At 43.8% G+C, this 15525-nt stretch overlaps 1 protein-coding gene across 2 annotated transcripts in view; it reads right to left on the bottom strand.

The window, feature by feature from the left end:
- Positions 1–15525, bottom strand: part of kcnq3 (potassium voltage-gated channel, KQT-like subfamily, member 3) — an 88761-nt gene that overhangs the window by 35855 nt on the left and 37381 nt on the right. For both annotated transcript variants that reach the window (XM_042071365.1, XM_042071366.1), the window contains exons 5-9: positions 12420–12592; positions 10668–10841; positions 5681–5791; positions 1348–1443; positions 672–766 (exon numbers count right to left, since the gene is read on the bottom strand). In XM_042071365.1, coding sequence (XP_041927299.1) covers positions 672–766; positions 1348–1443; positions 5681–5791; positions 10668–10841; positions 12420–12592 — 649 coding nt within the window. The remainder of the gene's footprint in view (positions 1–671; positions 767–1347; positions 1444–5680; positions 5792–10667; positions 10842–12419; positions 12593–15525) is intronic.

The raw sequence follows: 15525 nt of genomic DNA, 5'->3' as shown, positions 1-15525 counted from the left end.
CCAGAACTGTTTTAACTATATTTGTGTGTTATGTATTGTTGTATTGTTATGTATTGTTGTGTGTCTTGTCCTTATGTCTGGCTGCTGGCTGTGCAATTAATTGCCCCTCGGGAACAATAAAGTTACCTTGACTTTGACCTTGACCTTGAACACACACATGTACACACCTACACACAGACAATATCTATCTCTAACACATACACAAACATTTTCTGTCAGCATGTGTGAAGTGTGTGTGTGAGAGTGTGTCTGAGAGAGAGAAAGAGAGAGCATGAGTGTGTGTGAGTATGAGAGAGAGAGAGAGAGTGTGTGTGTGTGTGTGTGTAAGAGAGAGTGTGTGTTAGTATGAGAAAGAGAGTGTGTGTGTGTGTTTGAAAATGAAAGAGTGTGTGTGTGAGAGTGTGTCTGAGAGAGAGAAAGAGAGAGTATGAGTGTGTGTGAGTATGAGAGAGAGAGTGTGTGTGTGTTTGAAAATGAAAGAGTGTGTGTGTGAGAGTGTGTCTGAGAGAGAGAAAGAGAGAGTGTGAGTATGAGAGAGAGTGTGTGTGTGTGTTTGAAAATGAGAGAGTATGTGTGTGTGTGTGTGTGTGTGTGTGTGTGTGTGTGTGTGTGTGTGTGTGTACCTAAAACAGGGCAGTGATATGATGGTGTGTGTGTGTGTGTGTGTGTACCTGAAACAGGGCAGTGATATGATGGTCTCGTAGAATCTCCAGGTGGCGATGAGGTCATCTCTGAGAGGATTTGTGGCGTAGTATCGCCATGCCGACTGGAGGAAGCACACATACATTTTACACACCTGTTTCACTTCACATGTGACACACACTACTGAAATCTCTTTTACACACCTGTTTCACTTCACATGCGACAAACACTACTGAAATCTCTTTTTGATTTGTATAGTTACAATGTACAATTGTTATTTGTACACATTGTAACTATACAAATCACAGCATGTAAATAGGGAAATGTTGGAGTTCTGTTGTCACTATTGGGAGGTGTAGGCTAATGAAGCCGGCCACTTCCAGGCACCTGTGCTAAGCTAGGCTAGCGGTGGGGGTGTTAGACTGAGTAACTACACACACGGATATAAGAAGGGTATGTATCAACTTATCAAACTCTGGGGAATACAGTAAATAAACTGTGTATGTGTGTGTGTGTGTGTGTGTGCGTGCATGCGTGCGTGTGGTATGAGTGTGTGTGTGTGAGTGTGTGTGTATGTGTGTGTGTGGTGTGTGTTTGTGTGTGTGTGTATTTGTGTATGTGTGTGTGTGTGTGTGTGAGTGTGCGTGCGTGCGTGCGTGTGTTTGTGTATGTGTGTGTGTGTGTGTGTGTGTGTGTGTGTGTTACCTGTATCAGTCCTGCTGCAGGATTTCTTCGTTTCTCGAAGTGCTTTTGTCTATGCTGCTCCTGGACCTTCAGAGCTAAACCAGACCCGAGAATACCCTACACACACACACACACACCACACACACAAACACAAACACACACCACACACACACAGAGCAAACATACAGTGGGGATAATAAGTATTGAACGCGTCAACATTTTTTTCAGTGAGTATACTTCCAGTGAGGCTGTTAACATGACATTAGTATTATCTCAGGTTCCACCCATTTAAAAGAATCCAAACAGTAAAGCCCAAGTGGGTGTAATAAAGTGGAATGACACAAGAAAAAAGTATCACTCACTCACTCATTCACACACACACAATGAAGGACACACACCCACACACTCCGGCCAGGTGTACTAACGCTTTTGCGTCCACTTCAGGTGTATTTGTTTTGAACGTGCGCGTAAAAACATGGTGTGGTGTGTACAAACAGGCCGCACTGAGGTAAAAGCGCAGACTGCCTGTCGCAAGAGTTGAGAATGTCAAGTTGCGTTTTTCCATCTCATGCATATGCATTCATAGGAGGGTCGGGGGAAAGTGGGAGTTTTGTGTAAAGAGATGGGAGGAGAAGTGTAAAATGAGCCTAATTAGCTATTTCCTGTATGTAGCACAACTGCCCATGAAAGCGCCTAATTAGCTATTCCCCTGTATGTAGCACAACTGCCCATGAAAGCGCCTAATTAGCTATTCCCCTGTATGTAGCACAACTGCCCATGAAAGCGCCTAATTAGCTATTCCCCTGTATGTAGCACAACTGGCCATGAAAGCGCCTAATTAGCTATTCCCCTGTATGTAGCACAACTGCCCATGAAAGCGCCTAATTAGCTATTCCCCTGTATCAGGGCTTGAAAACGAAATTATTTTTCAAACGTTCCGTTCCGAACGGTTCAGGTAGGCCTATGTTTAACGTTTTCGTTCTTGCATGCGTTCCGCCACCAACATATCGGTCCTGAACCGGTTCGGAACGCAAAATATCGTTCGTTCTTAAAGTTCCGGCAGTGTTTGGCGGGCCTATCAAGTCTATTTTTGTGGACTTTACCTGAGAATAGACGTAGGCTACTCATTATTTCCCCTTGATTTAGCCTATACCGTAGCTATGCCCAAAAATAATAAATCACAGGCGGCATCCAAAAACATTCAGATGGGCTATCCATCCCATAGCCTACAGACTTACTGTAGGCCTAACCTATGCCTATAAATAATTTCTTATCAAAAATATTTCTGGATACGTGCTAAACTCCTTACCTGGTTATAGCCTAAGTTTTATCCATATGGAGATCTTCAAAGGCTTGCGCTATAATTCCAACCCTGTTTATAAACGAACCTGTCTGTTGCTGACAAGGCCTATCTCAAAATTCCCGTTTAACTCTTCTACATAGAATAGGCTATAATTGCGCAAACATTTCAAATCTCGACTTTAAAACGACAAGGCGTGGACAGGCAAAATAGGCTATTACGCATAGGCTACAAACAATTTCCAAATCAGTTTCAGTAGCCTACGCTACGAGCTGGCCTAAGATCCGAAGTGGCAGACGGATAGGTTACATTACAACAGCAAGACAAAATATACACATTTGGACCAAAGGTCCATTTATTCTTTTTTTTTTTTTTTTTTCAAACTGCAGAAATCAAATTATTAGGCTGTTATTTAGAGAACGAAAAAAAAAAACCGTTATTAACCGGTTTTGTGGATTTCAGAATAACGTTTCTGTTCCGGAACAGTTGTAGACCATTTTGTTTTCGTTTCCGTTTCCGCTCCTCGTAAAATTCCGTAAAATTCCGTTCGTTTTCGGTTTTCGTTTTCGTTCCTTGAACCGGTTCAGAGCCCTGCCCTGTATGTAGCACAACTGGCCATGAAAGCGCCTAATTAGCTATTCCCCTGTATGTAGCACAACTGCCCATGAAAGCGCCTAATTAGCTATTCCCCTGTATGTACCACAACTGCCCATGAAAGCGCCTAATTAGCTATGCCCCTGTATGTAGCACAACTGCCCATGAAAGCTCACGTCTACACGCGCGTGTGTGTGTCTTACTTCCGCCTAAAACCAGGTTTTAATCCAAATTGCGGTTAAATGCATCAATAAGAGAAAATTTTAAAGGAATACGTCACTCCTCGCAGTCCCTAGAGTTGGATGAGTGAGCCAAAGCGTTTTATAGCCGACCCAGCCATTGTCCTAATCTAGAAACGGCCCGGTTAGCTTTAGTTTAGCGTAGTCGCTGTAATCCGGAGATGCCAGCTAGCATGTCGTTGCAAAAGTGAATCAAATAATGATTTTTTATAATTATTTCTCGTAACCTGTACATTCACATCGAGTACAAATATCAATGCAAATTAACACAAAGGGATTTACTAGACCAATTAAGATTTGGAACTATTTTCGGGCATAGCACCGGCAAAGCACCGCTGCCAGGCGCAAAGACATCACGCAGCATCTGTAAACCCTCAATTTCCGGCAATACACCAGCGTGACTACCAAGTTCTCTGCTACTAGGCTGACACTGACACAGGTGGGCTTTCTCTAAGAGTTCTAATGGCGATGAATATGGAAGATTACACGATAGACGAAGATGATGACTTCGACTACCAAGAGCCAAGACCCTACCTTTTCGAACCGGAGTTCACTGAAGAGGAGTTGCGAGCTTTGGATCTGGGAAGAGAGGACGTTGCGACTAGTCAAGGCGAGTCGGATGAGAGAACGAGAGCAAACACGAACTGGTGGTGTGAGTGTGGAAAAAAAAAACTGAGGACTGCAGGATGGATCATTGCTGAGAAGTCGTCGGTAGCAGTGACACAAGTGCGGTCACGCTCCTCTTCGGGAGCGTTGCCCACCATCGATGGCAGTATTTTATCCCACTCTGCACAGCATAAACACTCCATTTCAGTCGGCATGGGTTGGCACACTCACCACCAGTTTGTGTTCGCTATTTAGAAAGTCTTACTTTACCTTTTACGTCATCCACTTGAATTCCTACTTGCTAGATTTGACCAATCTTCCATAGCCTACGTGCACAAGTAGTTTGAGTAGAACTACTGGTCTTCATTATCTCCCTGCTTGTTGACGTTTTATTGTATTATTTCATCATCGCTAAACATTTGATTCTTTTTAATATCATCAGTTAACTTCATTCAACTGCGTTTGAATGTAGGCTATGTCGTTCAGTTGTGGATGTTCGTAAATTGCGGTAGGGGGCGGAGATGAACTGTCTGTCTATCTGTGTGTGTGCGTGCGTGTGTCAATGCGGGCAGGGCAAACAAGTACACACACACACACTCACTCATTCACACACACACACCAAGGATGGAAATTAAATATTTTTTCCACCTGCCACTGTGGCTGGTGGATTCCAAAATCTACCAGCCACTCAACTTTTTTTACCAGCCACTAGAGAAATGGCATGAAAATATGATATCATGATTATAGTAGGCTACCCAAAATGATCATGGTAATCGGCATTATTGTTATTTGTTGAGCACACAAATGCGTGGGTGGTTTATTTTCATAGGAAAAACACTGAAATCAAAAATGGCGCTGTCCAGCAACAAAACAGGCATGGGGCTACACGTCATCACACATTCACATTCATAACGTTTAAAGGGACCGCGATCCCTGAACAGTTATACTTACATGAAGTAACTACAGACAGAACAAAGTGCTGCGTTTAATATGAACAGTGTGTAGAACCACACTTAATAACAAAGGTGAATTATGCCACATTCACTACAGTGGCTCCTTTAAGACTCCGTTTGTGTGAGTTTTGGAGCATCCTATAATCCAACTCTCCAAATTGATCCAACTATACTGTACATAATCTGATATATATAGTATGTACATAATCAGATATAAATATTTACAGGTATCAAGGCTATATTTAACATTTAGCATTTATTTTCTATTTGGCCTGTTATGAAATCATGCACTGAACAATAAATGCACAGCTCAGCTTTAAGAAACTTAATGCTTAGCATTTTGTGAAACTACATTGGAAAAACTCTGGTTTTAATATTTACAGTTATCTAGGTGATATTGTTAACATATATTTTGTATTTGGCCTTATCGTGTATTACAAAAAGTCCAAAGTTGGAGACCTTGTAGACATTTGCTTCAATTTCAAAACCGGATTACTCTGGAACGGCTAATTGTATAAGGGAATGCTTTACACCTATGTGTTCGGTAAGTTCTGCTGTTTATTGTGATACACGATACACATACACACACACTCATTCACACAACACACACACTCATTCACACAACACACACACACTCACGCACACAACACACACACACTCACTGCGGGCAGGGCGAAGAAGGACACTCCTATGAGGCAGAAGGTTCCGGCCAGCAGTCGCCCCGCCCACGTCTTGGGTGTCTTATCGCCGTAGCCGATGGTTGTCAAGGTGATCTGCAGAAGATGTGTCACACACCAAAAACACACACTCATGACATTATTTCCAAAAACACACACTTGTTTCGTTGTTGTTTGTCCCGAACAAAAATAGCCTAAACATGATTAAAGACAATAAATTACACAACAGCGGCATAAAGCCCTTGTCTCGTTATACACCATGGGTCTCCAACACGTTGCTCTCAACCCATAGCCGCCCCATTTTGAGCTTGCCAGAGGCTGAAGCAGTAGGCTACTACATTAAAACATAATTGTTGCCGCGAGGCATTCCAGTCTACGAATTTAATAAAAAATAAACCATGCATAATTAAAAAAATAACTCAATTTAGGCTACTTGGCTACGCAATAAGGTTTCCATTAGAGCACAGCACACGTTCAATGAAAGGGCCTTGTCTCGCAATAAACAGTTTGAGGAATGTTTCATTTGCATAGAACGTGTTGTCTTTCTTAACGCCGTCATGCACCTTCGCGTGAAGTAGAAAATCGATTCCTGAGCAATCGATGCCAACTAATTCAACACCTCACTTGGGACAGCGCCTTTGTAACATCGAACGTAAGAGGCAGCGTGTTAAGAAGCTTCCTAAGGGACACTTCGGGGAACACACTTAGGAACATAAACAACTTTGGAAAGATACATCTTTTCAGTCCTCTTAGCGCGCTTAGAGTGAGCGTTATCGGGGAACCGGCCCCTGTGCGTTATCTTCCATTTTCGAAACAGGGTGGCAGGCTCTGGCTGGCTTCAGTCATTATTGTGGCTACTGGCTATTATTGGCTTGATTTGGTCATGGGCCAACGCTAGAATACGTTTAGAGCACCCGCTATGAGATGGCAAACAATAAAATAAAAAACAAACTAATTATAGACTGTAAAAGTGCACTACACATGACACTAAAAACGGAATAGTTTAGGCCTATTTATAGTTCGACTACGGATATTTCACGTCATGTTCAAATGCATATTTGCAGCAGCAGGATGGCAGGCAGACCGCTCTTCGTTAGAGCCGCTGTTAACCAATGAAATTAAGTTGCGCTTTAGGGCGTCTCCACTCGGACACCACGCACGTTCCCGAGCAACTTTTTCTTCTTCTTGTTACATGGCAAGCAATGTATGTGCATTATCGCCACCCTCTTAACTGGAGGACGACTCTCTTTTTCAGAATATCCAATAAAAATCGACGTTGGTCCATTCGTCATTTCCAGCTTTGGAACCTTGCGCATGGTCAGAGCATGGCGCTGGATCCGAACCCCAGTGTTCAAGATGGCGTTGACTATGAATTGGCCGGATTTACTAGCCTAGCCTCCACCATTCATTTGAATGGAGGGCGGGACTTAGTCACTCTCTCCAGTTATATATAATACCTCCATGGTGTGATCAGACCAGGGTGAGGTCCTCAGGTGTGATCAGACCAGGTGAGGTCCTCAGGTGTGAGCAGACCAGGTGAGGTCCTCAGAGATGGTGACACCCAGACATTTACAACAGCTCACCCGTTCTACTGGGGCCCAGATATTTAAAACAGCTCACACATTCTACTGGGGCCCCGTAGATGTAGAGGGGGGCATAGGAGTGCTGACCCTCCTGAAATCCACCACAAGCTCCTTTGTTTTGCTGATGTTAAGTTGGAGGCAGTTAGTCTGCACCATGATGCCAGCCTATCTACCTCCTCCCTGTAGGCAGTCTCGTTGTTGTCGGAGATGGACCCCAGCACTACTGTATCATCTGCACATGTTATGATGGAGTTGGAGCTGTGCATGGCTGCACAGTCATACGTGTACAGGGAGTACAGCAGTGGGCTAAGCACACACCCTTGTGGAGCGCCGGTGTTTAGGGAGATGGAGCTGGAGACGTGTACTCCGACTCTCACCGCCTGGGATCTGCCTGTGAGGAAGTCCAGGACCCATGCACATAGACCACTGTTCAGACCCAAGTCACGCAGCTTGCAAAACAGACTCGAGGGGGATGTTGTATTAAAAGCTGAGCTGTTAGTCAATGAACAGCAGTCTCATGTAGTTCCCTTTCCTCAACATGGCTGAGAGTGGTGTGCAGTCTCATGTAGTTCCCTTAACTCTTGTCAACATGGCTGAGAGTGGTGTGCAAGACATGTGAGATGGCGTCCCCCGTAGATCTATTAGGGCGGTAGGCGAACTGGAGCGGATCCGTGGTGCTGGGGATGGAGGCAGAGATGATGTCCTCGACCATGATGATGACCAGAGATGATCTCCTTGACCATGATGATGACCAGAGATGATCTTCTTGACCATGATGATGACCAGAGATGATCTCCTTGACCAGTCTCTCAAACACTTTCATCACCACCGAGGTAAGCCCCACAGGCCGGTAGTCATTTAGGCAGGTTGGTGTACTGCACTTTTTACTCTGCCACTGTGGAGAGTATCCTGACCAGAGTATGGCAGCGTGGTATGGCAACAGGGCAGGATAGGATAGGATAGGGCAGGATAGGATAGGATAGGGCAGGATAGGATAGGATAGGATAGGATAGGGCAGGATAGGATAGGGCAGGATAGGATAGGATAGGGCAGGATAGGATAGGATAGGATAGGATAGGGCAGGATAGGATAGGATAGGATAGGGCAGGATAGGATGGGATGGGATGGGATAGGGCAGGATAGGATAGGGCAGCATAGGGCAGGATATGATAGCATAGGATATGGCAGTGTTGTATGGCAACAGCTGTGAGAAGGACAGGAAGGCCCTCCAAAGGGTGATCCGTGCCGCTGAGCGTTGTTGCGGTTTATCTCTTCCATCCCTGAACGAACTCCATCAGAAGAGATGTTGGAGTAGGGCCATCAGAAGAGATGTTGGCCATCAGAAAGACACCTCCCACCGCGGCAGCAGCCTATTTCAGCTGCTGAAATCAGGCAAGCGATTCAGAAGCATCATGTCTAACACAGAAAGACTCAGGAGGAGTTTTTATCCACAAGCGGTGAGGCTCCTGAATCAAACCATGACATGCACCTCCCTCATGAGCTGCACTATGCACCCTGCACCTTAAGCCCTGGATCTACTTTAGTGAGCACTTTAGTAGAACAAGGTTTTATTATATTTATGGGTAGGGGTAGTCTGGGGGGGGGGGGGGGGGGGTAACTTTGATCTTTATTTTAGCTTCTTATTCACGTTTTAAACGTAACTTTTATTCTATAACTTATTATTACGTATTAGCATGTGATAGCACAGTTGGAGTGGAGTCAGGAGTTCACACACACACACACACATGCACACACACACACACACACACACACGCACACATTATTACACTAGTATGTGATAGCACAGTTGGAGTGGAGTCAGGAGTTCACACACACACACACACACACACGCACACACACACACACACACACACACACACACACACACACACACACACATTATTACACTAGTATGTGATAGCACAGTTGGAGTGGAGTCAGGAGTTCATTTCACTGCCTGTTCATTTCACTGCCTGTTCATTTCACTGAAGCACATCTTCAACTGGAGTCTACGTCTCGGACAAGTTCCAACACTGTGGAAGACATCATGTCTCACCCCCGTCCCTAAGAAGCCACACCCCAGTGAGCTTAATGACTTCAGGCCTGTCGCCCTAACATCACATGTGATGAAGACACTGGAGCGACTGGTCTTAGGTATGGAAGCACAGGGGAGGAAGCACAAAGAAGAAGGATGCTGGGCGACTTGACAGGCTGGTAAGGAAGGCTGGCTCTGTAGTGGGAGCTGAACTGGAGTGCATCACTTCAATATCTGACAAAAGGACCCTGAACAAACTGATCAACATCTTGGACAACGAATGCCATCCACTCTACAGCACTATTAAAAAGCAATAGAGCTTGATCAGCTGGAGACTTCGCTCACTGCCATGCACAACTGAAAGGCTGAGGAAGTCATTTGTCCCCAGGGCCATTGAACTGTTCAATGCTTCACTAAAGGGAAGAGGAGAGAGACTTCTCTGCTTAGTCTGTCTGCCTCTCCATGTTTGAGTAATGACTGCCCACTACTGCTTTACCACTGTTTTACTACTGTTTTACTAATGTCCACAGCCTAATGTTTTTACTACTGTTTTCCTGCTACACTGTTTTTCATGCTATATTAGCACACATGATCAATGGCTTCTGCTACAATACTGAATGGCTATAACCCTATTACCTCAACCTGTTCTTGCACAGACATAGTTTTTTATTTTACCTTGTCTACATTACACTTTACTCTCCTATTTGTCCATATTATTTATGCTGGTCTCTAGACCTTATTATTGCACTGTTGCACTAATGTTGGACTACTTTTTGCACCTTCACCATGACACTCACTCTCTTAAGCACCTCACCATGCACACATAACTAAAGGACTACTGTTGGACTACTTTTTGCACCTTCGCCATGACACTCACTCCCTTTAGCACCTCACCAGTCCCGGCCCTGTCACTACAAGCGTCTTATGCTTCATCACCCTCAAGCACACTGGATTTTTTACATTTGATTTATATAGTGTATTTAGTATTTAGTTTTGTTAGTTTTTCTTATCTCCTACTGTCTCTATTGTACAGTGGAGTTTGGTTATATGTTTATACTTATACTTATATTTACCATTTCTGCTGTAAGTGCATGTTGTGTGTGATGTCTGTATGCTACTGAGACCCCCCTGAATTTCCCCTCGGGGATCAATAACGTATCTATCTATCTATCTATCTATCTATCTGTTGTAGGTCTATGACTATGCATGTGACAAATAAAGAAACTTGAACTTGTGTGTGTGTGCGTTAGTTTGGGTGTGTGTGAATGAGTGAGTCAGAGTATGTGTGTATGTTTATGTGTGGCTGTGTGTGTGTGTGTGTGTGTTAGTATTTGTGTATGGGTGCAGTTCTCACCAGTCCCCACCAGAGGGCGTCTGCATAGGTGTCAAAGTCCTGTGGCTCTGTGGAGGGGGTGGGGCCCAGCGGGTCTCTCATCTCCATGGCAACGTCGTCCTTCTCTACCAGGTACACCAGGAAGGATGACAGGATGAGAGACAGGAAGCCGATATACCAGGCAGTGATCAGCTCCTACACACACACACACACACACAATTAGAGCCTACACAGGAAGCTGATATACCAGGCAGTGATCAGCTCCTACACACACACACACACACACACACACAATTAGAGCCTACACAGGTAGAATTATGTGTTGCAAAACAAAACACAACTTTGAGAACAAAAATCAAGGTAGGCATTTATTATTTTTAAAGATTGACTCTGCCCTCTCTTTTTTGAGGACTTCTTGTTCAGTTTGATTTTAACAATCAAAATACAACAACAAAATACAACAACACATAATAACAACAACACATAATAACAATAATAATAAAACAGGAAACGTCCTCTTCTAATACAAGAGCTCCTCCTGCCCACACACACACCTGCCCACACACCCACACACACACCTGCCCACACACCCACCTGCCCACACACACACCTGCCCACCCACCCACACACACACCTGCCTGCCCACACACCCACACACACACCTGCCACCCACCCACCTGCCCACACACCCACACACACACCTGCCCACACACACACACCTACCCACACACACACGTGCCACATTTTTAATTAGATAATGCCTCATTTGCATATGTAAACATTAAATTACAGAAAACGTGTAATACATTTTTTCTCATATTAATGTAATTAATCAACTAGGGAAGTTTAATAGTTAAAAAGTTTACTCTATTCACCTGTAGTGTCTCGCCTAATCTGACTTCTGATCCCATTCCTCTGCTTCTTTAAAGGTACACTATGCAGGTTCAGGTATTTAAAGGTACACTATGCAGGTTTAGGTATTTAAAGGTACACTATGCAGGTTCAGGTATTTTTGACAAGTGTAGAGCTCCCTCTAGAGTTGCGGTGTATTTATATGTTACTCTGCTGTTGTAAATAGCAAACTTCTCATGACTTATCCCCCCTGTACACAATGCAAATGCTTTTGTTGTGGAGGTGAAGGATTAACAGGCAGAGAGCTGTATGTACTGACAAGGTAATGTTTCACGATTCTCACGAGATTTGGCGGGGCGCCGCTCTTGGAAGTTGCAAGGCTGGTTTTCTCGGTAGGGACTCGCTACGTCTAAGCTGGATAGCTATGCTAGGTGAAGGACTCACCTATTACAAGTTCGTTTACCATCAAATTGGCTTTGTAAAGGTGAAAATCTTGCATAGTGTGCCTTTAAGCTTGACCCAACTTTCAGCATCAGCCAATTCTCCCATTTCCTTTGCCATGAGACACTGTTTTACAATAATATCTCACATAGGTGTTGACTATATTTAAATGGTCTACAAATGAAACCCCAGCAGAGCAATACAGCACTAACTGTAGAGAGTGTGTGTGTGTGTGTGTGTGTGTACCTTGCTGTGAGCGTAGATGGCTGACCACAGTGTGTGTGTGTGTGTGTGTGTGTGCGTGTGTGTGTGTGCGTACCTTGCTGTGGGCATAGATGGCTGTCCCCAGTGTGTGTGTGTGTGTGTGTGTGCACCTTGCTGTGGGCGTAGATGGCTGACCCCAGTGTGTGTGTGTGTGTGTGTGCACCTTGCTGTGGGCGTAGATGGCTGACCCCAGTGTGTGTGTGTGTGTGTGTGCACCTTGCTGTGGGCGTAGATGGCTGACCCCAGGAGTTTCCAGGTTCCTCCACGTCGGTCCATGCGCAGCATTCGTAGGATCTGCAGGAAACGCAGACTACGCAGCGACGTCGCCAACACGTTGCCTTGGTTACGCACGGCAACCACTGGCACCGAGGCAATCAGAACAAAGATGTCTAAGTGGAACACACCGAAACACACACACACACACACACGCACGCACGTATACACACACACACAGACGCACGCACGCACACACACATGCACGTACACACACACACACACAGACAGACACATACACACACACACACACACACACGCATGTTTAACTTCTTTATTCAGAATAGATAACACATAAATACACAAGGCCACAAACTTCACAGTGCAGTAATCAGCCATTCAGCCCTGTGTGTAGTGTAATATAAGAGTTCTGTGATCACGGTAAGGTGGACTGCATGTGTGTGTGATCACAGTAAGGTGAACTGCGTGTGTGTGTGTGTGATCACAATAAGGTGGACTGTGTGTGTTTGTGTGTGTGTGATCACAGTAAGGTGGACTGTGTGTGTGTGTGTGTGTGTGTGTGTCTGTGGGCCCTATCATGACAGTCTAAAGCGCATAGTCACTCGTCAAAAGCTTATTCAAATTTAGTAGGATGTCCAGTCCACATTGGGAGGGTTTTCGTTATCAAACGTTGAGCGCATGGCGCAACAAGGTGTTCCAAGGTTTCTTAATCAGTCATGGGGGTGTGTTTGGGGCGTATAACATAATTTAAACCAATGAGTATGACATCTGTCATTCCCTTTAACGGCGCAAAGCGCGATGTCAAAGAATGCATCGGTATTTTGACATTCAACGGCGCATTTGAAGGAGGCTGCTTGCGAGACCGTATGGAATAGTCATTCCACTAAACCATGCTTTACTAAAACCTAGCATAGCCTTCACACATTTGTACTTGTTTATTATTTGAACTCATTGGCAAAGTGAAACTAACTTCACCGTTACAGTATATGCAGTAACTTTCACTATTGACTGACAATGGGTTACCATCGAAAACATTGGAAAAAGCAACACTTACCCTAATATTGCTCAAATGACTGAATAAAACAACATTTATCCTGCAGAGGAGTTGCTTATATCTCGTGACAGTGCATCTTCAGCTGTGCTCCATACGTGTCTCTCGCCTCTCCCCTAATCACTTTTAACCGTCATTACCAATTTGCAAATGATGGTGAATAACTACTCATCATGAGATGTACAGTATTTCGTAATATCTTTATTCTAATTATGTTTCCCATTGTAATCGTGCAATTTGTAATGCTTTGCATGGACGTGCGCTGGTGTGCATTCATGAATGATAGAAGGACGGTGCGTTGTGCACCTGCCAATATGACTGTTGACAATGCGCTCTTAAAATAACATAAACAACTCGCCATAGACTTCTGACCAGGTGTACAATAGCGATTTTTAGACAATGCGCCAGGCCACTCCTTAGGTTGTTAACTGCCACACCCCTGGGCGCATTGTTTAAAAATAAACGTGCAAAATAGTGCAAACTTTGCGCGTGTGGAAAACGAGCAAAATACAGCCCTGTGTGTCTCTCCATCATAACAATGTCTAGAAAAGAGTTGGCAATGACAATCTGTGAGGATCTTTTCATCGCAAGGCTAACATTGTCTTTGCTGCAGTGAGACCAGCCCATAGTATACGCTGTGTGTGTGTGTGTGTGTGCATGAGACCAGCCCATAGTATACGCTGTGTGTGTGTGTGTGTGTGTATGTGTGCGTGTGTGTGTGTGTGTGTGTGTGTGTGAGACCAGCCCATAGTATACGCTCCTGCTGTACAGACGATTCTAAGGCAGAGTCGTCATTAAGTATAAGTGAGCTCGGTGACTAGTCAAGTCAAGTCAAGTCAAGTCAAGTTTATTTATATAGCGCATTTGATACACAGAGGTCATTCAATGTGCTTTACATAAACAAAACCAAACAATAATAACAAATAAAAGCATAGAAGGGCAATATAGTCAAAGAATAGTTAAAAGGTAAAGATCATAATAAAAAGAAAACATAAAACACAAGGTAAAATCATTTAAAAATAAAGAATAATTAGTAAGCAAAAACAAAGGCAAAAGTAATAAAAGACAAGGTAGAATAATTATCAAGGCAGATTCAGAATTTGTAACTCGGCACAGTTAGCAGAAAACATCTGAGAACAGTTTGGTCTTAAGTCTAGATTTAAAACAGGCTACAGTTGGGGCCTTTTTGATGTCATCCGAAAGTTGGTTCCACAGCTGAGCCGCATAGCAGCTAAAAGCTGCTTCACCATGTTTAGTTCTAACTGTAGGTTTTACTAGCAGGTTTTTCACCTGGGACCTGAGAGGACGAGAAGGTGTGTACTGCTGAAGCATGTCTGACAAGTATTTAGGTCCTGCTCCCTTTACTGATTTATAAACAAGCAATAGTGCTTTAAAGTCAATTCTGTGACTTACTGGAAGCCAGTGCAAGGACTTAAGAATTGGAGTAATGTGGTCAGTTCTTTTAGTTTTTGTTAGAATCCTAGCTGCTGCATTTTGTATCACCTGAAGCTGTTTAATAGTCTTTTTAGGAAGGCCTGTGAACAGTCCATTGCCGTAATCAACCCTGCTGGAGATAAATGCATGAATGAGTTTTTGAGTCATGCTTTGACATCAGCCCTCTGAGTTTGGCAATATTTTTGAGGTGGTAAAAAGCTGATTTAGTTATCGCTTTCATGTGGCTGTTGAAATTTAGATCACTGCCAATTAATACACCAAGATTTTTAACAGTATCCTTTGCCTTCAACCCTTTTGTGTCAAGGAGAGTGGCAACCCTAAGTCTTTCCTCCTTTTTACCAAATATAATTACTTCAGTTTTTTCTTTGTTCAGCTGAAGAAAATTTTGAGACATCCAGGTGTTGATTTGTTCTATACACTGACACATAGATTCAAGAGGTCCATAGTCGTTTGGTGATAGAGCTAAGTAAATTTGTGTGTCATCTGCATAGCTATGATATGAAATCAAATTATTTTGAATGATTTGTCCAAGTGGGAGCATATAGAGGTTGAATAATAGTGGCCCCAAGATCGACCCCTGGG

Source organism: Alosa sapidissima, chromosome 19, assembly GCF_018492685.1.
Source record: "Alosa sapidissima isolate fAloSap1 chromosome 19, fAloSap1.pri, whole genome shotgun sequence".
Classification (NCBI taxonomy): domain Eukaryota; kingdom Metazoa; phylum Chordata; class Actinopteri; order Clupeiformes; family Clupeidae; genus Alosa; species Alosa sapidissima.
This window is presented reverse-complemented; position numbering and strand designations above follow the sequence as displayed.